At 45.6% G+C, this 23260-nt stretch overlaps 1 protein-coding gene across 2 annotated transcripts in view; it reads left to right on the top strand.

The window, feature by feature from the left end:
• SLC38A12 (solute carrier family 38 member 12) overlaps window positions 1-14357 on the top strand; it is a 244239-nt gene extending 229882 nt beyond the window's left edge. For both annotated transcript variants that reach the window (XM_078778807.1, XM_078778808.1), the window contains exons 11-12: window positions 11813-12243; window positions 13384-14357. In XM_078778807.1, coding sequence (XP_078634933.1) covers window positions 11813-12243; window positions 13384-13740 — 788 coding nt within the window. In that variant the 3' untranslated portion in view covers window positions 13741-14357. The remainder of the gene's footprint in view (window positions 1-11812; window positions 12244-13383) is intronic.
• Window positions 14358-23260: the final 8903 nt, after the last annotated feature.

The following is a 23260-nucleotide window of genomic DNA, read 5'->3' as shown; positions in this document are numbered from 1 at the left end:
TGGGGAAAATGCCAGGGGCATATAAAAGGCCCCTCTATATGGGATGTACATTGTGGTAAACTATAGAAAAGAAGGGACATTCCTGAGAATCACTCTCCCTTTTCTCTCACCTCCTCCTGAACTTTATCAAACTCACATTATTTCTCATTTTTTTACCCTCCCTTTTTACATACAAGTCTTGCACGATTGCCTCGAGGTACACATACTCACCACTTATAAGTTGTCTAGCCTGGATTTGAATCCCGACCCAGCTATAAAGTGTCATCCCGGTGTTTCACAGGCAGGATGATTCATCAATTTGTTTTCCATCCCTCGGATTGACATGAAACCAGGTGTATTGTGTGCTAGTATTAGTTTGTGGGTATTAAAGATCTCACGGTGTCCTTCACGAAGAGTAGGAATGCTATGTCTGGCACCATGAACAAATTCCTGCCCTGACTACTTCTGGGAAGGTAATAGCAAACCACCGAGTATAATCCTTACCAAGAAACTGCTTCACCAGCACCGACACTTTGGAACAGAGTATGGTACATCGGAATCAGAATTTTACATATATATAGGGTATTCTCAATGTCTTGTGACCCACAAATTTTTATTTCCCTAAAACTCAATATGTTTTATACTAATGGGTGGGTAATGTAATGTAAGCAATATTATAAAAATGGCATATATAAACTTTATTAAATAATATTATTGTAACTATTAGGAATGTCTTTGTTCAGGGTCCTGTAACTTTGTATGAAAACCAGCATTTTCTTTGCACACGATGATTGGACGCCATTCCCTGTGATAAATGTTATGCAACATTTCCAGGTCCACTTGTGCAAATTGATGAGAAAAGGGGAAAAAATATGTTGGAGGTCACAAGACATCTGGACCACCCTGGGGCGGGGAGGGGGTCACAAGATGTCTGTCTCCTATTTCGACTTCTCTTGCCAAACCGCTGGGCCAACCGGGCTTTGATTTGGCAGTAAGGTTCCTCTCCTGACTGGTAACGGGAATTGCAACGTTTGTTCTGGTCACATGACTTTGAGTAGGTCAAAATGGCGGACTTAGTAAATTCTTTCAAAATGTACTTCTCCAGACCCAGCAGTCACGATGGTACCAAATTTGGGCTACAACATGAGGACAGGGTCCTCTTGTTAGTCCCCTACCGGTGTACACCGTAGGGGACTATAGGTTTGCACTCCGTCCCTCCGTCTGTCAGTTTGTCGGTCCGTCAGTCCGTCACGCAAAGAACTAGACTGGTTCAATTTCCAGCAAATGTGATTGCATGAGGCATTTTTGAGGAAAAGCAAACAAATAGGTTTTTCTTAAAGGGAATTTTGTGCTGAATATGAATGTCTTGTTTGTGTTTGAATGTCTTGTCTCAAAATTGCCTAATTAGGTCATGAATTAAGGTCAAAGGTCAATAAGTGCAAAATTCAAGTTTTCACAGAAATTGTTTTATTTTTAATATTCAATACAGTGGTAAAAATGATTTTCCAATATCTATCATATTAAGCCATACATTGCATGTCAAAGATTTGAATTTAATGGAAAATGTGAAAGAAATTTTCACTTCTATGGAGAATATCTCCGTTACGGTTGACCTTTCTACGGAGTGCCATGTCAGTCGATTTCCCTTTGATGTTTCATGTCAAAATGCACCAGTGAAAAGAATATATGGCATAGCATCATTGTCTAGGTTCAGGGGACTGAGACTTTGTGGTTTGTTTTGCGAAATTTGCAGAATTAGCCACCAATTAGGGTCAAGGGTTAATTAGTACAAAATGCGAATTTTTATGAAATTTTCGTAAGGTCCTATTTGACGTCCCCTCGATGAATTTACAAGAATTTTCTACATATCATTCAAATTAAACGTCATATTATGTGCCGAATATTCAAATTAAATGAAAAATATGATAGGAATTCTTGATTCTATCACCAATATCTCAATAACGGTTCAATTTTGGTCGCATGGATTTGTCTCTTTTCCAACGTAGGCCACCAAAACTGATTTTGGTTTCCTCTCTATATATGACAACAATATATCTAACAATATATTAGAAAGGAATATATCACCTTTTTTATATTTCTATATTTTATATTTATATTTCACCCCCTTAAACCAACACTGATGAAGTGTCAAATAACCGTATTGTGGCAATATCCGAGCATTGGCGTTATTTAGTCTTGTTTTTGCATGTTACAGTCTCCGAGTCACTGCATTTGCATGCGTCCGTACACTTCAAATCCCATTTCTTGCACGAACACCTATCACTGGTGCAACCCTTCGTACAGCCACACTGTGCAATGTCCTTGCATGCTTTTGGGATAGGGGGTAAAGATGTGAGCACCGGTGAGAGAAGACCATCAGCCAGCTTCCATCCAGCAGAGTCCATTGGGGAAGGAATTACTGGGTTTGGATTGCACGCTTCTCTCCATATGAAGCTCTGGTAATTTGCACGCTGTATATGGTGATGTGCAGCATCACTGGATGGTGGCATTGATTCTGGTGCCTGACATTTACTGAACAGCTTTACACGGGCCTGGTCACAGTTCTCGGATGATGTCTTATATATGCGACATATAAATCTCTCAGCATCATTGGACACTTCATTGGACAGACTCAGAGACTTGCCAAGACCCCTTAGTAGATGATGGTGTTCCAAGAATACATCCCATGTTGACTTCTTTGAGTGTCCATAGAAGTATGATACCGTATCACACCCTGTGATTGCATGGAATGCTGGGATTGTTTCAAATGTGTGGTCATCGAGGGCGAGTTGTTTCCTGCTATCATGAACTGGAACATACTTCGGTTTCTTAGAGGTGCCAGCCTTGAGCCATAACTGTGAGAAAACCATCTTGTCAAAATGCGCTAGAAGTAGAACAAGGATATCCGTATCACGGGCTGACACAACAATAGTTGGTGCATCACTTTGAATACAGTGTAGTATAATTCAGGTATCCGCTTCTTCATGATTACCTTCCAACAACTCCATGTTCATGTCAGGATCAGTACTTTGCACATCTGTCTCGCTAACGAACCCTCCACCCACAACAACTGTCTTCTCTGTAATTCACCTTTGGAGAAAAAAAGAAGAAGCCAGAATTTAGAAGCCAGAAAAACCATTTCACTAGTGCATTGACATATCAAAAGTAGAAGGGGTTAAGCCCATATGGTAATGCATGAAAAGTCCAACCGTTACGGAGATATTCTCTTCAGAAGCAAACATTTCTTTCACATTTTCCATTAAATTCAAATCTTTGACATACGATATATGGCTTAATATGATAGATACTCGATAAACTTTTTCGCCACTCTATTGGATTTTAAAAATAAAATAATTTCTGTGAAAACCGGAATTTTGCACTTATTGACCTTTGACCTTAATTAATGACCTAATTAGGCAATTTTGGGAAACACAAACAAGATATTCATATTCAGCACGAAAATCCCTTTCAGAAAAACCTATTTGTTTGCTTTTCCTCAAAAATGCCTCATGCAGCTTAAATAAGCACACTTTTTTATTTCTTGCCTAGACTAAACAGTTTTCCGGACGTTTTTTCTAAACTCTTAATGCTAATGATTTCAAACTTGGTACATGGTTTCCTCATGATAAGTTACAGATCAAGTTCAACTTTGACATTATGGAGGTATTACGTGTAGATCACAGACAAAAAAATCTCAATTTATTAGACCCCTACCGGTGTACACCGGAGGGGACTATAGGTTTGCACTCCGTCTGTCGGTCTGTCAGTCTGTCCGTCCGTCACGCAAAGAACAGTTTTCCGGACGTTTTTTCTGAACTCTTAATGCTAATGATTTCAAACTTGGCACATGGTTTCCTCATGATAAGTTACAGATCAAGTTCGACCTTCACGACGTTTCGATCATTTTTGACAAAGTTATGGCACTTTGAACTTTGGTAATTTCTCCAACAGTTTTCCGGACTATAATTTGGAGTGCGGTAAGTCATAATACTGTCTTATATGACAGTGCTACCCAATGCCGGTAGGGGACATGTATTGCAGCGCAATACTCAGAATGCTTGTTAAATTGTGGAGGCCATGCCGATCACGTGACCGGAAGTGTGTCAAAATGCCAATTGCATAAATGGCTTCAAACATTTTGTTCTCCAGACCCACCTGTCAGAATGCAACAAAATTTGGGTTAAACATTAGGCCAGGTTAGGGATGTTAAATTGCAGAGGTCATGCCAATCACGTGATCGGAATTTGGTCAAAATGGCCGATTTCGTCAATTTTTTTGGAAAATCGTGTAAATTCCTTCAAAAATCCTCTTCTCCAGACCCATCAGTCATAATGCTACCAAATTTGGGTTACAACATCAGGCCAGGGTATGGATGTTAAATTGTGGAGTTCATGCCAATCACATGACCATGAAGGAAGTGTGTCAAAATGGCAGACTTGGTAATTTTTTGGGAAAATCATGTAAATTTCTTCAAAAATCCTCTTCTCCAGACCCACCAATCAGAATGCTACTAAATTTGGGTTACAACATTATGCCAGGACCCAGATAAGCACCAGATCCAGTGGTCTTATTTTTGCTTGACCTGCATATCAAAATACGGTATATTGATCGTTTTCTCCTCAAATTCAGTCGTAGCATTTTAACTTTTTTTTTTTTTTATCCCACTTGTTTGTTTGTTTACTTCACTGTGATTGATCCATCGTGAGGGTTTGAATTTCTTTTCCCTTTTCAATATCCGTACAGTATTTAGCACCAGCAGAACGGTGCAGCTGCCTGCATCACAAGCATAAGATCCATTGCAGGCTTCTTCGAGTAACGTTGTTTCCCTCTCTTGGGATGACAGTACACCTGCGCGGTCTGCGAGTGACAGCAATGTTCTTTCTGGCATGTAAGCCGCAATGCTTTCTTGGCAGATATTTGGTCAGAAAATGTGAAGAAAACACTTCCGAGCATTTCCGCTTTGAATCCTTGTTTTGTCATCACTGTCTTGCGACTCTGTGCGTCACTTGAAATCAAAAGAATGAAAGACGAAATTGAGATAAAGCTACATAGCAATTACCCAGAACTGCCCACAAAATGCTCGGGACGGCGGCAGGGATTTTCGAAGCTCCACACGGTCTCCACGTTTTTCGAAGTTAAGCCTGTTCACAATTGTATTTTGTCGAAACTGTATTTATCTTTCGGTGTGTGAAGTTATTGTGTGCAACTTTGGTTGTTTCTCGGTGTATATCTGTCATAAATTGATCGTCTGTTTGCCGTGTCGCGAGCAAGGCCTTGTACAGTGTGCACTGTACAACCTTGAGGCTTTGTTTTTCTCTCAGTGGTCCGTTGTTTGTGATCCAATAACTTTCGTTCTCTGTATTCCCAGTCTTTTCACCCACAGCCTACTTCCTTGTGTAAATCTCAACTCAAAAAAAAAAAACATTTCCTTCTCTGTTCTCATTCGTTTATTCATTCTTATTCGTTCGTTCGTTCTTCGACCACGTGTTTCTCCCCCATTTCCCCAGATAGTTTTCACTCATTAACCTTCAATGTTTACACTTTCCCCTCAAGTTATGTATTCCGTCATATTTTATAACACCTTTTTCTTCTTCTTCTTTAAAAGGCTGCTTTCGACTTGCTCACCAAATCAATTCATCCCAAAAAAAATATCCATCTCCTATAGTGCCTTTTTTCTACATTCCCTAAACTCTCCTGCACTCCATCCTCCATCCAGCGTCCTTAAACGTATTTTTAACTCGAAGGTCACAAGAAACTCATTTTGCAATAAATGTTCGTTTCCCATAAATCGTACACTTTCAAAAATCCAATCTCACCCCTCCCCTCCAAATCTTCCCCATAACCCCTCCCCTCCAAATCTTCCCCATCACCCCTCCCCTCCAAATCTTCCCCATCACCCATCCCTTTCAAATCTCCCCCCTTGCCCCCTCCCTCCTAAACTACCCCCTCACCCCTCCCCGCCAAGACGCCCCCTCGCCCCTCCCCTCCTAGACTCCTGCCTCACCCCTCCCATCCAAATCTCCCCCATATCCCATCCCTTTCAAATCCCTCCCCTTGTCCCTTCCCTCCCAAACTCCCCCCTCACCCCTCCCCTTCAAATCTCCCCACCCTCATTGCTTCTCAATTTCCCCCCGCTCACTCCCCCTCCTCAAAGCGTCCTCCCCGCTTCTTCCCCCCTCAAACTCTCACCTCCATCTCCCCCAACCTTCTGCCTCGCTCTTCCCCCTCCTCAAATAACACCTCATTGTGGCTCACCCAATCACCATCAAACCTTTTGTCCGCCCCATCCTTCCCTTTCTCCGAGCTATTCTGAAATCTCTGACACACCTTCAACAGCTCTCCCTACCTCTTCCACCTCTTCCACATCTTACCCTACCCCTCCTCCCCCCTGTTCTGTATCTGATGCTCCCCCTTCCTCTTCATTAACGGTATGGACCTCAAACATCCGGGGCCTTCGTTCAAACTTAACTGATCTCTCCATACAGGTTGCTTCTGTCAAACCAGACGTGATCTGCTTAACAGAAACTTTCCTCCTTTATGATGTCTCTGATTCCATAGTATCTCTCCCGGGCTACTCCCTCCTCCGGTATGATAGACCTGAGCCTCGTCCTGGAGGCGGGGTTGCTATCTTTATCAAAAACTCTCTTCCTCACTCGCCCTGCACTGCACTCTCTCCACCTCACCCCCAGGAATACCTCTGGCTACGGCTTCCCCTTCGCTCCCACCTCTTGTTCATATGTGTGTTGTACCGTCCACCAAACAGTGATGACTCCATCTACATCTCGCTGTCTGATGATATGGACCAACTTCTATCTACTCATCCCAACTCTCTCTTCCTCATATGTGGTGATTTCAACTGTCATCATGCCAGTTGGCTGGGTGTGGGTACCTCTCTCACCAGCCATGGCTCCTCAGCAAAGGACTTCTGCGACTCACTGGGACTGACACAATCTGTCAATTTCCCGACCCGGATCTCAGTCAACGGAACATCTTCTCTTCTGGACTTGGTTATGACTAACTTCCCTGAAAATGTCTGCTGCTCTTCTTCTGCTCCGATCGGATCATCTGATCATGTCCTTGTTAAAGTGGACATCTCTCTGACCATCCTCAGGGAGCCTGCTCAGCGTCGACGAGTCTGGCATTTCACTCAGGCCAACTGGCACGGTCTTCAAGCAGCCATCAATCATCTGGACTGGTCTCCCATCTCTACCACCTCTGACATCAACTCATCCTGGGAATTCTTCCAAAGTAAATTGCTCTCTCTCATGCACAGATTTATCCCATCTCGTCTTCAGTTGTCATACCCTTCCTCCCGTCCATGGTACACGGAATCTTGTGGTGAGGCTGTTGCCCAGAAACAACTTGCCTTCGTCTCCTGGAAAGCAAATCCAACGGAAGGAAATCTCATTTCCTTTCACAAAGCCCGAAACAAGTGTGTGTCCACCCTCAGGAGAGCCAGGAAACAATATCTCTCCGTTCTCAAGACCGAACTCTCTTATCTGTCTCCCTCTTCCAAATCCTGGTGGCGTCTGGTCAAATCCGTTTCTGGTGTTTGTTCCCCCTCCATCCCCTCCCTTACCTCAAATGGCTACACAGCTGACTCCGCACGTGAAAAAGCTGAATGCCTCAACTCTGTGTTTGCCTCTAAATCTTGTGTCCCAAACCCATCCCTCTCTGTACCCACCATACCCAGTCGTACCCTGCTGCTCCTGGACTCCGTGTCCTTTCCTCCTGACAAGGTGGAAAAGTTTCTGTCAACCCTCGACTCTGATTCTGCAACTGGACCCGACGGCATCAGCCCACGGGTCCTAAAATCCTGCGCTGCTGCTCTATCTCACCCTCTCTCTGTTCTCTTCACCCTCTCTTTTGCTCAAGGTCAACTGCCATCTGCTTGGAAATCAGCCAACATCACCGCTTTGCACAAAAAAGGTGCAAAAACAGATCCTAGCAACTACAGACCAATCAGCCTTCTCCCAATTATCAGCAAAGTCATGGAATCCATCATTGCTTCTGATATGAAATCTTTCCTCTTCTCCAATGGCTTGATCTCTGATCATCAATTTGGTTTCAGACCAGGTCACTCTACTCTGGACATGCTGCTTCTGCTGTCTCAACAATGGATGGAGGTCCTCAATGCCAAACAGGAAATTAGAGCTGTCTCCCTCGACATATCACGTGCCTTCGACACGGTCTGGCACCCCGCTCTGCTCACCAAACTCTCCTCCTTTGGTATCCATGGAAATCTCCACGCATGGCTGGCGGACTTCCTCTCTAGTCGTCGTCAACGTGTGGCCCTGAATGGGTTTCTCTCATCTCCTCTTCCTGTTCAGGCTGGAGTTCCCCAAGGCAGTGTTCTGGGCCCCGTGCTTTTTCTGGTCTTCATCAATGATCTCTCTGACTCTCTCGAAAATCCTCTCTATCTCTTTGCTGATGACTCCACTCTCTGCCGCTCCATTTCTCTTCCCTCAGATCGGCAGTCTGCTGCCTCCTCACTCTCTGAAGACCTGGACAAAATCACAGACTGGTCAAACAAGTGGAACATGTCTTTCAATCCTGACAAATCTCACACTCTTACTATGTCTCTCCGAAAAGATCGACTGGACAACCCTCCCATCTACTTTCTCAACAATCCTCTCCAAGAAGTTCTGTCGCTCAAGATTTTGGGTCTCACTATCTGCCATGATCTTTCTTGGGAAAACCACATTTCCAAGCTGGCCTCCAAAGCCAGTCGCCGACTGGGCATCCTCCGTCGTGCGAAGTCCTTCCTCGGCACACCTGAGCTCCTCACCACATACAAGGCTTTCATCCGCAGCTCAATGGAATACTGTTCTCCCCTATGGGCCGGTGCTCCTGCCTCACACCTAGCTCGGCTTCACGCTGTTGAAACCAAAGCTTTCAGAATTATTGGAATCTCCCGCGATGAAGCTATCTCTGAGGGCCTTTCGCTCACTCACCGCAGGCAGGTAGGTGGTCTTTCTGTCTTCTACCGACTCCTCTCCGGCCTTGCACCCCCAGCTCTCTCTGTGCTCTGTCCCCCAAATATTCCTACAGGTCGCACAAGATCTGCCAGCAACCCTCTGATGGTTAAACTGCCGAAATCTCGGCTCTCCGCTCACCTTCACTCTTTCATTCCTCTTTTCTCCCGCCTCTGGAACAAACTCCCTCACTCCCTTCAATCCCACTCCTCCCTCCAGGTCTTTAAAACAGATGTTCACCACCATCTCTTATCTTCCCCCATCCAAAACCTTGATCTTTTCTACCCCCGCTAATTCACCCCAGATCCACCTTGTTTGAAATTCCAACTTCTTTCCTGGAAGTCCTGGCAGTGTCCATATGTTTTATACCTCTCCCACTGCCCCCTTCCCACGCCCCCCCCCCCCAAAGCCCTCGCCCTCTCTCAGATCTCTCGATGTCTCCATGTCTCTCGGTCCCTGCTCTCAAATGTTGTGTTTGTGTCCTTCCCCCTCTCTCCCCATCTTGTCTACCGCTCCCTATGTTATAGTTTTATGTGTCGGTTTGTCTTTCTGTGTGATTAATGTTCGCTCTTTCACGAGCCTCGATCTTGTATACAAAAAAAAAAAAAAAAAAAAAAAAAAAAAAAAATAACAGCAGCTGGTCTTTCTGCTTTACAAACCGTCGTGGTGCCTTGATGAATGTCAGAGCAAACTAAAGTACGGTGTGCAGAAGTAAAGCAGGCAATTGGTGACAGATTGACCGTCTGGCATATTGCGGCTTTTTAGAGCACAGCTGTCTGCGACTCGTTTCTGTCCAGCATCGGCGTTCCACTGACACTGCCACATGTGGGGCTCGATGCAATTTCTTGGGGGGCGAGGAGGGCGATGAAAGTCCTTTTCCAGTCGTAGTGACGCCGGGAAAAATGATGCCGAATGCATTTTCTATTTTTCGTTTTGCATTCAGGCGGAGCTTCCTGAACCCGTCCGTTCAAGTACTTTTCACAGCCGCTGCCTTCGAGGTTGTTTTGGACGCCTTGATTTTGCGGTCCGTCTGTCGTGCCTGTGTTTAGATTTATCGCCGAAATAAAAATCGGGCAAAATTGCATCGCATTCCTCTTCCACCCTTGATGAGAGCTCGTGCTGGAACCGTGTTTGTGGAGAAATCATCGTCGCGGAGTGTATTTGCCGTTCATCTCGAAAAGCTATTGCATGGGGGAATAAATTGCTCCTCCAGGCTGCGCGAGCACGAGTCGAGGAAACCAGCGTGACCGCTTGATGAAAGAAACGCTCTAAAAAGCAGTAATGAATTGAATGGTGAGATGCAACGAATCGCATTTGTTCCGCCTCAAGGTGTGCACCTGCACAATAAAAATGTATTCAAGTGACTGTTTTTGGAAGATTACGCTAAATGCAAGGACGATGTTTAATGACCAACATGTGGCACGTAACATGCACGCGACGCGGCGTCGGAGTGGCTTTAAAGCTGCATGATGGCTTCCATTTTGGAAACAAGCGTTACGCCTAGGTCCCCCGTCGGTGAAGTGATGCGAGTTGACAAAGTGGAAGACGCAAGGCGGCCATCTTGGATTTTAACGTGGCGACCCAATTTTCAGTAGCGTTCTTCCTTATGCCTAGATACACCCACACACCAGATTAGAAGTAGGTACTTCGCTTATTTTTCTAGATATTCCGCTGACAAGGTTCAGACATATATGGCGGCGGCCATCTTGGATTTTGACGTGGCGACCCAATTTTCAATAGCGTTCTTCCTTATGCGTAGATACACCCACACACCAGATCAGACGTTAGTAGTTCGTTTATTTTTCAAGATATTTCGCTCACAAGGTTCAGACATATATATGGTGGCGGCCATCTTGGATTTTGACGTGGCGACCCAATTTTCAATAGCATTCTTCCGTATGCCGAGATACACCCACACACCAGATTAGAAGTTGGTACTTCGCTTATTTTTCAAGATATTCCGCTCACAAGGTTCAGACATACATGGCGGCGGCCATCTTGGATTTTGACGTGGGTTGCAACCACACACCAAATTCGAATGCGGTCCTTCGCTTACGCACGCACGTACGCACACACGCACGCACGGACGGACGGACACACGGACGGAGGGGAAAACCATAGTCCTTCTTTCGCTCCGCGGTGCGACGGGGGACAAAAAAAACCTGACGTTGCTTGAAAATAACGTGTTTGATTACCTCTGGCACCAAAGGTAGATGGAGGTTATGTTTCCAACCCTGTCTGTCCGTTTGTTTGTCTGTTTGTTTGTTTGTCCGTTTGTTTGTTTGTCCGTTTGTTTGTTTGTCCGTTTGTTTGTTTGTCCGTTTGTTTGTTTGTCCGTTTGTTTGTTTGTCCGTTTGTTTGTTTGTCCGTTTGTTTGTTTGTCCATTTGTTTGTTTGTCCGTTTGTTTGTTTGTTTGTTTGTTTGTGAACAAGATATCTCAAATAGTTGTGGACGGATTCGGACGAAATTTGGCAGAGATGTCGTGTATGTGACAAGGACGAAATGATTAGATTGTTGTGAATATCCGGATTCGGATCCGGCTACTAGAATTTTAAAGTGATTCTTCACCATTGGGAGATCGGGCCAAAAACGATACATAGTAGGATATCTCAAAAAGTCATGGATGGATTTGGACGAAACTTGTTGGACAGGTTGTGTTTGTGTGACAAGGAAGAATCGATTCAATTTTGGTGAAGAGCCGGATCCGGATCCGGCTAGTAGAACTTTTAAAGTGATTCTTCACCATTTAGTGATATGGCCAAACCAGGTGGAGGTATGCTCTCTACTGAGTGCCGTTCTAGTTTAATCCTTATTTTCACACTCAACTCTTTCTTGTCTTCCTTACTCTTCCTCCCAGCATTCATCACCATGATAGTATTATCCTCTTTACGGATTGCCCGAGGTACCACCTCTGCTGCCACACGGCCTCCGCCGGCCGCAGGCCTTGCGGGTCTTCCTAGCCTGTTTGGCGTGTGCGTTTACTCGTTCATGTGCCACCATTCTCTACCATCGCTCGTGACACCTGTGAGCAGAAAGCGGCACCTCGTCCTCCTCTCCTCTGCCGTATTCACGCTCGTGCTCACGTTCTATGCTCTCCTCTGCTGCACGGCCGCATTCGCATTTACCCCAGCCACCCTCTACGACCTCTACTCCCTCAACTTCCTCGCAGACTGTTCACTCCCGCTGACCATCCGCTACCTGCTGGGGCTCTTCCCCGTATTCACCATCAGTACAAACTTTCCCATCATCGCCGTTACTCTTCGAAACAACCTCCGAGTAATCTTCTTGGTGAGCCTTTTCGTTTTAACACTGGTCCATCCATCATCTTTTGAGAACAAAATGTGGTTTAACTTAATCACGTCGTACGTTGCACAGTTTGTGCTACATTTTTAATTTATACGTGACGGATTTGACACAGCTCTGTGTATGCAGTGAATTACGAGTAAATTTGAAAACACACGAGGTTGGTGCTAATTTTACTGGGACTTTTGTTTATGAAAGGCAGAGAACCATTTGTAGATTCATAATTTTTGAGCGAATTTCTCTTTATGCTGTTTGAAGCCAATATCCTTGGTGATGTGCTTCCCACTTCAACACAGATGCTTAAAATCAAGATGGCGGCAATTGAGCTCACAAAGAGGGTGGAATAATTATGAAATTTCTTGTCATGGAAACTTGAAGCCTGTTGAAATTTGAACATGATTGGCTGCACGGTGCGATGAAGGTTTTGCACAGACTTTTTTTTTTTTTTGTATACAAGATCGAGGTTCGTGTTAGAGCTAACATCAATCACAAAAAACAACAACAAACGGACACACAAAACATACAATAAAGGGAGCAGGAGACAAGATGGGGAGAGAGGGGGAAGCACACAAGCACAACAGCAGAAAACGGGGACAACGGGAGATCTGTTGGAGGAAGAGGGCTTGGGGGGAGGAGGCATGGGAAGGGCCTCCTCAAGCTCCCCCAGGGTGGGAGAGGTATAAAACACATGGACACAGTTAGAACTTCCAGGAAAAAAAGAAGTTGGTATTTAAAAAAAAGTGTATCTGGGGTGAATTAATGGGGGTAGAAGAAATCAAGGTTTTGGATGGGGAAAGATAAGAGATGGTGGTGAACAGCTGTTTTAAAGAGCTGGAGGGAGGAGTGGGATTGAAGAGAGTGAGGGAGTTTGTTCCAGAGGCGGGAGTAAAGAGGAATGAAAGTGTGAAGGTGAGCAGATAGTCTTGATTTTGGCAGTTTAACCATCAGAGGGTTGCTTGTAGATCCTGTGCGACCTGTAGGAATATTTGGGGGACAGAGCACAGATAGAGCTGGGGGAGCTTGAGTTATAAACAAAACTCCCAAGTTAAATTTGAACCACCAATGTTGTTATACTTTGTTGCCTTTTAACCTGCTCTCGTATTATTTCTCCCACGTTCATCGCAGCGGGAAGGTGCGACATTTCCCTGGGCGATAGATAGATTGGTCTTCCCCTTACTTGCTGTTCTGCCACCGGTTTTGGTCGCTTTTCTAACTCACGACCTCGAGTGGCTAGTCGGTGTGACCGGCGCTTATGCGGGGGCAGGCATCCAGTACATAACGCCAGCGCTCCTGGCGCTCTGCTCTCGCACCTCATCTCCTGGTAGTGGCTCACCCTGCAGCCCCTCCGCTATTGCACCGTCGCCTGGAAACCCGCACCGTTCGCCATTTGCACACCGTGCCTGGGCCTATTTTGTGCTCACCTGGGCGCTCTCCTGCATCATCCTCGTCACTGCAAACATCATAATTACCGACACGAAGTGAACAAAAATGGACTTCGGAAAAGTTGATCCCAAAAGGTTGAATCGCTCCTTCTGACTGCTATCATTTGGCTGTTAAGGGAGTGCCCCTTCACTTGGCCAAAGGTCCACTTTGGAGGCAATATTAGGCCACGTTCTTTTGCCAACGGCCTACAATCACCTTGAAAAGCCATCGATGCCTTCATATAAAGTTGCTCAACTGAATTAATAGCAAATTGAAATAAATAATTGTCTTCTTTATTTCTTTTTAATAATTATTTTACACAATAGGGCTGGTGTTGATTGTATGGAACGGGATCCTATTAAGAATTTCTCAGTACAGATGAATTATTTCACTGTCTTTCTGGACGTGATAATAAACCATTGGAACTTTTATTTTGAATCGCTTTTGTTCTTTTCACACAAGATCTAATCTCGTGGAAGAGCGAGCTGAGACCAAAATGTGTGACTGTTTCTTTGCATCTTGAGCAATCGCTAAGTTGTTGTTACAATTTACTATTTTGTAATGCATGATAACATGGTGACCCTTTTTGTTCTGCTCTTGTTTTTTTTTACTGCTCTTTGACAATCTATCTTATGAAATTATTTCCTTTTAATAAAGTCGAGTATTTTTGCCTTCTAGTTGTTTGAAAAAATCTGACATTATTCTGCTTTCTTTAAAGTGGGGACACACCTATATGTGAAGATCTTAATAATAGTAATACTGTCGTGTGACTCCCCTTGGTTAATACCGAGTTAGTCACGGATAGCCAATAGCGAGCTCTTAACTCCAGAGGCGATGCCCAAATGCGGATTTTTATATAGCGGGGAAAGAAAGGGGAAGAGGAAGCTGAAGCTTACCTGTCGCGATCACGGCAATCCCAACCTGCAAAAAGTAACTCAAACCGAGGCGGATTTAAAATGTACAAAAATAAACAGGTTTATTAAAACGGATGCCGATAACAAGAAAACGCAACAGTAAAATCAAATTCCTAATCGGGACATCCCCATACCAGACTTGTAACACAGACACAGGAAGAAAATAAACTGCAAAATAATAACGTGTGGTTTATCGTGCACTTAGCTCTGATCAGCTCGGGGGGTCTCACTCGGAATCCAAGGCTCTGGATGTCCGGCCGGCTGGTGCGCGTGAAGCCTGCGCGTTGGCGGGAAACTGACCTCACTCGCGCCCTGTAGCGGCAAGCCGTGCGTTGTTTCTGCCTGCAAAACTCTGCACGTCTCCCGGTGGCGTCTCTGACCACGACCGGTCCAAGCACAAATGCGTGACTGAGAAGGACAAGGGTACCAGAGGAGAACAAGAACAGGGCAAGATCGGAGGGTCAGAGAACAAGAGTCCAGGGTAAGAGAAGGCAAAAGCAAGAGAGAAAATGTCGGTCCTCGAGTTCTTTTAACGTCAGGTCGTGACGCCATCAGCGCTTCTCCACCAATCAGGGCGCCACTTCTTGCTCGCCTCTGACGTCCTCGGTGGTCTTCGCCAATCGGTGCTCTGCTTCCTCCTCAGCCTTCCTTCCACCAATCAGCAGGTAGCTTCTTGTAGTGTGGTCAGTTATGATATTACCGTGCACTTTTGGCAGAAAGCATGAAATTTCGCACAATAATAATATAAAACCCATAGAACAATTTTAGCCTGGGAGCCAACTCATTTTTTCTTTCTGTACTAATTAACAATCTGTTATTAACGAGCGCTCGAATTGGACTTGGCCCAGCCGAATCGTGCTCCTATTTATCCAAATCCAGGCTGGAGTAATGAAGAATGTCGGACAAAATGGTGGACGAAAGAAGGATTTCAAACCAAATCTTCGTTTTTTTTCGATGTTTATCGAACTGTAAAATGATCCCAAGATGATTCAGCCGTCAGAACATGTAAGATTTGCTATTGTTATTATTATATAATGATGGAATGGAGTGGTAGAACAGTCTGATGAACAACTAGTGACGGCGTTTGTGATTTTTTTTGTCTGAATGAATCTGAACTAAAACGACGGTTCTCGATCAGATTCATTCGCTGTTTCTGTAATCTGACAGATTCAGTCATCAGAAAACATTCTGAAGCCCTAAAACCCTTGCTTAATAGTCTTGACAGAATAATTTTTTTGCGCTGGCACCGTCTGTGATGGTGTGAGGTTGATCCTTATGCTATTCTTAATTCTATTTTAGTTGTGTGTGCCAATTTTTTTGCAACACGTTCACGTTGTTGACGTTACGTTTGCAGGGGCACGCGGTTATTATAAAAAAAGTGATATTTACTTCTGAAATCAACTCAAAGGCTTACCAAAACTCTTCATCTAAGTATATCGTGTGTAAATTATCTGATCACAAATTAAAATATTTAGTATTTGGAGGAATTTGGAGAGAGATTTATGTAAAGATTTCCTGTTGATGCAGTGCTTCCACTCACGGAAACTACCATTTTTTCATTTATTTTAGAAAAATACTGTATATACTGTATATATAAATCATTGTTTAGTACTTTTCGAGGTCTAACAAACTCTGGGGTACCATTAAAAATCAGGGCCGATAATTGTAGAAACAAACCCTACAACACCTATACGCCTCCCCTATCATATCCTATAAGGGGAGGCTTAATAATGATTGTTATGTATTTATATAGTGCATTTTGCCGACGGATACAAGGTGCTGAGAGAAAGAGAGAGATCTGCATATATTTTCATTTCCTCAATTCCTTTAAGGGTTTTGTTTGGGAAGCTTAAGGCAATAGGAGGGAGGTCCAACAGCATGGAGGCTTCTGTAAATGAGCTGATTCTTACTAATTTGCAGATCTTTTTTGACAGAATGTAATAGCTTGGGCATTCTAGACTAACAGGTTAATGAATAATCTCTTACATTATCCCTGATTAAAACTTTGTTGGTTTACCAAACATCCTTGTGTCTTCGACACCGAGATGTGAGGGAGTCTTTCCATGGAGCAAATAACAGCATTGCAGGTATAATTCCACCACACACTGAGCTTATTTGCCCAATTACTACCTTCGTCTTTGTCGGTGCGGAGAATTTCAGGCATCCCGATAATTATTTCTGGAGAGATCATTTCGACCTATTCTGTGGGTGAGGGGACATAACGAAGAGTGTTGCTGGATGGATTCTGAAATCTAGGCCAAGCATGGCCAATTTGGCACTCCGAGTGAGGCCGTTGGTATCAGATATTTGTCCAATACATGTTGTAGATGACTTAAGATGCATTGCCAGAGGATCAAAATGGTGGATACTATAATTAGGCAAGAATTCTCCCATCCTGACCTTCAATTTTCCTCATTGGAAACCTCATAAGACTGTTCACTCCCAAGTTTCACCTCCACACCACACCCCACTTGGTTAAAAAAAATTGAAGCTATTGACTCGGTGTTAGCTGGAGCACTCATGATTATTCGTAATTTCCTTTGGTAAACCCTGTGCCTAGGTCCTGGAGAGGTGAAGGTTGTTTGGAGGACACTCGAGGGGCACGAGCTTCTGAATTGCTGATTGCAAGATGCCAAGGCACTCTCATGATTAGCTTGTCAGAAGATTTCTCTCTTTCAACAGCGGGGTTGTAAGGATATATACATATTGTTGGGGATTTGGGAATTGTGTGTGTAATTTGATGTAAATTTTCCCTTTTTGTATGCTGTAAATCCTGTAAATATCACCCTCCAAGTATCAAAGATCAAAGGTCGTCTGTGGTAAGGCCATCGCACACACGTAGCAAATCTATGATTTCCCTCATTAGTTATGTCCTTATTCTATGTAGTTGAAGGCTCTGTTTTCCACTAGTTCATTACGTTGCATCAATTAAATAAGACAGGTCCCTCCGACGCCCCATGGCATCGTCCAAGTGCCAGGTTTGCCAGGTTTGCTGCATTTCATCCCCCGTCCACTGTTTTGCTGCATTTGACTCCATTACGCACGAGGTAACCTCGGAGAAGAAAGGTGTGTCTCCACCTCGTCATAGAGGGGAGGAGTGAGTCAGCCCCGCTCAACCAACCAAGAACAAGGGGTTGGACTTGGAGAGGGTGTGGAGAGAAACATCGAGGAGCTTCGCGAAGGTTCAAGGGAGGGGCATATATAACCCGCGGTGGCACGGCCCCCAAAAGGAGAGATACGTGCGACGATCGCGCAGGCAGAAGATTGAGGGAGAAAGACGCGTCAGACGATTTGGAGAGAAGGGGAGGACCAAAAGAGCCCGAGGCGTGCAGCGACAACGAGCCCCTGCCACGTGCAACGAGATACGTGTGCCGACGTCGCCCTGCTCGCTCCCAGCCTGAAAAGGACCGGCTTGCTGTGCGCCCTGCCAAACCTTCCAGCTTGTGGTTCGACCTTCTTCTCCATCCAGCCAAACCAACCTGCAATTTCCCCATCGTGTGAGTCTGCCCGTTTGTCCGTCTTTCATGTTGTCTTGGGGTTTATAAGTAAGACTGTTTAATATAAGCTAATCATTGCACTATGTCTCCTGCTCCTTCCATTGCCTTGTAAATCGTATTTCCTTTACTTTCTGCTTTAGTTGTGTGTAAATAGTAATAAGTCCTGTTATTCCCTACTTTGTCTTTTTCTTCTTCATGCTCTTTCGGTCGCTTTAGAGGTTTCCATCATTGCACACCTGTGGCACGATTTGGCCAACGTTTAGGATCGGGTTTAGTATTGTTAATGGCTCGAACGTCGGGTTGCTAACACCGCTCGGCAATTATAACATCTAAAACCGGGGTTCGAGCGGTACTTGTCTCCCTAGTCTGCGGAGGGACGGATAAAGGTATTCGGGATAAACCCTGGACCCATAACCCTGATCCATTCCTCGGCTTTAGTTGTGTGTAAATAGTAATAAATCCTGTTATTCCCTACTTTGTCTTTTTCTTCTTCATGCTCTTTCGGTCGCTTTAGAGGTTTCCATCATTGCACACCTGTGGCACGATTTGGCCAACGTTTAGGATCGGGTTTAGTATTGTTAATGGCTCGAACGTCGGGTTGCTAACACCGCTCGGCAATTATAACATCTAAAACCGGGGTTCGAGCGGTACTTGTCTCCCTAGTCTGCGGAGGGACAGATAAAGGTATTCGGGATAAACCCTGGACCCATAACCCTGATCCGTTCCATCCCGTGGGAGAGCGTTACAAGTACCAGGACCGGGGAGACGGCCAGTTTAACAGGACAAGGGGTAATCACCCCTTGCTAACGGGAGAACCGTCCCCCGTATCTGTAACAATTGGTGTCTGGGAGTGAGATTCGAGGCCCGAACCAAATTTTTAAACATCTAAAAAAATTTTTTGGTCAAAATTTGGAGCGGCCGAGATTGTAACAACATCGAAATAAAAATCGTGCCATGGATGGTCAAGGCGATCGGATGCAGGTGGGTGAGTCAGAAGGGTGGGGTAGAAGTGACCCAGGACCCCAGGGAAATGTATGTGGGAGAAATGGAGGAGGAGAGCAATGGTAACGTGGTTGTGGGGGGGGGGGGGGGGGGGGGGGGGGGTCAGGTGCACAAAATGGCGCTCTCACGCACGAGGTTGTAGAGACACAAAATGGCGGCTCGCACGAGGTTGCAGCAGCTGCACCAATGGGGGTGGTCCAAATGCAAGCCTTCATGGCCCAATTCATGGAGGAAATACAGAAGAAGAATGACGGTATGGACAGGGTGGGAGAGCAAATGGGACAAATGATGGAAAGAAATAGTAAGCAATTGGGGGACCGAATGAGGGACGAAGCAAGGGCTGACAGTGAAAAAATGGAAAACAGAATAGAGGAGCGATTAGAAAATCAAATCGGGGGGGGGGGGGGCTATAAGCTAAATTTGGGGGTTTAGACAATAAATTTGAGGGTTTAGACAATAAATTTGAGGGTTTAGAGTTTAGACAATCAAATTGAGGGGTTAGACAACGGGATAAAAGGGGTGAAGAATGGGTTAATGGGGTTAGAAAACACAATGGAAGGCAAATTGCGGGAAATAGGGGAGCAATCTGCCCGGGAAATTAAACAAATGGGAAATCAGCTAGAGGAGGTGAAAATCGGGTTAGAAACCAAATTGGAAGCCCAGAGGAATGAGTTGGAACAGATGAGGGCGGCATCTACTAAAGAGATGGGAGAAATGGGGGAGGAGATAAGACGAGGTGTGGGTGAGGATGTCTCGGGGGTACGCGAGGAGGTAAAGCGAGGTGAGAAGCGTATGGAGAAAGAGGTGAGAAGGGGGACGGCAAAGTTACAAGGGGGCATAGAGGAGTTGACGCAGGGAGTAGAACAGCTGACAGTGGGACAAGGGGAGTTGAAGGAACGAGTGGAAAAGAACACTGCGGTAATGGTGGGGTTAAAGGTGACACAGAAGGAGATAAAGAACGAACTAATAGCGACAAAGAGGGAATGTCGGATGGTACGTGAGGGGTTGACAAAGCGTTTGGACGAGGTGACAGAGGCAGTGGAGACAAAGGACCGGGAGGTGGGGACGCATATAGAAACGGTCAAGGTGGCCTTAGAGGACGAAATTGAGGAGACGCACCGGGAAATAAAAGAGGTGAAGCAAAAGTTAGAGGAAGTGGAAGAGGGGGTGAGTGAAATTAAGAAGAGACGGAGGGAAACTAAGAACGAGATAAAGGAGGAAGTGATGGAGTATGTACAAGGTCGGTGCTCAAATCGTGATGGTGTGCTCGCTAACCAAATAAAGAGTTTGCAGGTGGCGGAGGAGGAACGGAGACGAGGTGCCGAGGTGAGTAGCGATATACTCGGAAATGTATATGGTGTGCGGGGAGATTCAGTCAGCTTGGGGTTTGGTTTGGACCCGGGTGTTCGTGAGAGGCCGCTGGTAAAGTGTGCGACAGGTGCAGAGTGTGAAGGAGGAGGTGTGCGAGAATGTCCGACTATGGGGTGTGTGAGGAAAAGGTGCGCGCCGAGGAGTGAGTGTGCTGTCGAGAGTGAGTTGGTCGTAGCGCGTGTGCGGGGGGGCACATGGAAGCGCGTAATGGGGAGTGTTACAAGGGATGTAACGAGAGAATGCACACCTGTGGTGAGTGTTACGGAGGGTGTGACGGGAGAGTGTGCGCAAGAGGATGCGCAAGAAAGGTGTGTAACAGAGGAGTGCATGATAACAGAGTGCGCTGTCAAGAGTAAGGGTGAATGCGCGACCGAGTGTGGTGGTAAGAGTAGTGAGAGTGACACGGAGCGTGAGTTGGTTGTGGCAGGTGAGAGAGAATGTACACCTGGAATGGAAGGATGCACACCTGGAATGGGAGAGCGCGTATGGGAATGCACACTGGAGTTAGTAGTGAGGCACGTGATTGGGTGTGCGGAGGAGAGCACACCTGTGGTTGTCACAGAGGATGTGACCGAGGAGGGGGCGCGAAGAGGTGTGTTGGTGAGATGTGCGAACGACGAGTGTGTGCAAAGGTGTGCGGTGGTCAGGTGTGTGACAAAGTCTGTGAGCGGAATGAGTGTACCTGGGTGTGTAAGAGAAGGTGCAATGACGAGGAGCATGGGGACAGCTGGATGTGTGAGCAAGGAACGGGCTGCGGGGTGTAAGCATGCAAGTGGAGCATCGACGGTAACCGTGTTAGCGGTTAGATCGACTTATAGCCGAAGCGGGCCCTCGGTTCGTGCCGGGCTTCGTGTGCCACTGGAAACAGCAGGGATTGTAACCGCGGCGGTTTCGAAAGAACCGCCGTGCGGGATCCACGCCGGGCCGCGCTCTGAACGGCCGCGTGCGTGCTCCGCTAGGCGGAACGGGCGGCCCGGTAAGAAGGGTCGGGACGGCGACCTCTTTTGGTTGAGGCGTTCCGGCAGGGCGAGATCGGGTCATCAGGTGGGGGACCGAAAGGCTCCGCGCCGAGGTGGACCTTGGGATCTCAGCCCGAGTAAACCTCCTTCCCTGCACCGAATGCCGGACAGATCCAACCGCCGGCACCGAACAACCCGCATTCATTGCTCGGCTTTGCGAAGCCGAGCTTTGGAGATGAATTGGCGCACCGAGAGGCTCAAGTGAGTAGACGTGTGATGATGATAGTGTTTTGGACCCGAAATTGGGATAGGGAATTTGTGATTGGAAATTTTTGATTAATTGCAATTGGATGAGCCAAATTTATAGTGGGAGATACCCGATGTGGTTGGATGGCAACTCTGCCATCCCTCACAGCGGGGGCAAAGGAGCAATAGAGTTATGGGGTTGGCAGTGAAAACTAGCCCGGGAGGGTTAGGATAATGATAGGGATCTAGAGAAGATGACCATAGGTAACGGTAAGGTTATGTAGCAACAGTGGACAGGTAGTCGGGGACATAGAGAGGGTAGTTGGATAATAATGACGAGGGAGCGCAATAATGTAAGGGGCGACTGGGAAGCGCGAGTTTAGCCGGGCACCAGGTAGATTAGATGATGCCGTATGTGTGAGTATTGATATCGAGCAAATGAGGAATTGCTAGGCAATGCTCGGGAAAGATGTGTGTGTGAGCGTGGGAAAATCTGGGTGCCTGAGGCAATGGTTTTGAGAATGGAAAGTGTATGGAACAGTGTATGAGTGAGTAACTGGTGATTGAGTGGTGTGTTGACCAAATGGTCCAGGGAGGAAGGAGGGTGCAGGAAGCACCAGTAGGAGTGATTGCACAGGTGTGCAACTGAACAGTAGGGTGGTCCAAAAAACATCGATCTCTCCGATTTTGATGCTCTACTGGATTATTGTTAGAAATGGTCTAAAACATTCACCCACCAAATATTTTCGCTCAATTCCATCTAGAAACTCATACACACTTCAATTGAAATATGGCGTTTTTCACCAAATTTGGCGAAATGAGAACAATCCAATAGCAACCTAGGTGGAAAAAGTACATGCACTATTGTACTAAGCCATTTTGTGGTTCATGACTTTTTGCATGCGCTTGCGCCTGTGAGTGTGAAATCATCATGGTCGAAACATGTTTGACAATGCTTGAAACATGTTTGAAACATGTTCATACATGTCTGACTCATGTTTCGACCATGAGGACTTCACAGGGGTATGTACCATCAATGACATTATTTAGGAAAAAAATATTTCTAAAGTCTTTGTAAGTCATTAAAATTGACCAAAATGACAAATTTATATGTTGAGTGTGTATGAGTTTATAGATGACTCAGATGCAAAATATTTTTTGGGTGAATGATTTAGACCATTTCTAACAATAATCCAATAGAGCATCAAAATCCAGATAAAAAAGTGATTTTTTTGCATTTTTGTGCCCACCCAACTGAACAGGTGTATGGAGTATGGAATATATGGAGTATGGAATGGATGGTCGTGGAGTGAGTATGGTGGAAACTGTGGAGTGGAGTGGATGGTGCGAAGGTGTGAATGGGGGAAAAGTGGACCCCCATCACGAATACCCGGGGAGGGTAGTTTAAGAGTTAGGTAGAGGGTACAGGTAAATTGTGGTTGGATATTGGCATCTGTGGTGCGTGTGGAAGAATGGAGTTTGGATGGGTGCATTAGTGACGTGGAAATGGCTGGGCGTGTGGCCTGTTAGTGTGTGTAGTTGGTTGAGCACTCCGCCACTGTTAGGATGTCGGCCAGGTGAGGCCGCAGGT

This window comes from Myxine glutinosa, chromosome 5 (genome assembly GCF_964187855.1).
Source record: "Myxine glutinosa chromosome 5, kmMyxGlut1.1, whole genome shotgun sequence".
In the NCBI taxonomy this organism is placed as follows: Eukaryota; Metazoa; Chordata; class Myxini; order Myxiniformes; family Myxinidae; genus Myxine; species Myxine glutinosa.
Note: the sequence above shows the minus strand (reverse complement) of the source record. Positions and strands in the feature narration are given on the sequence as shown.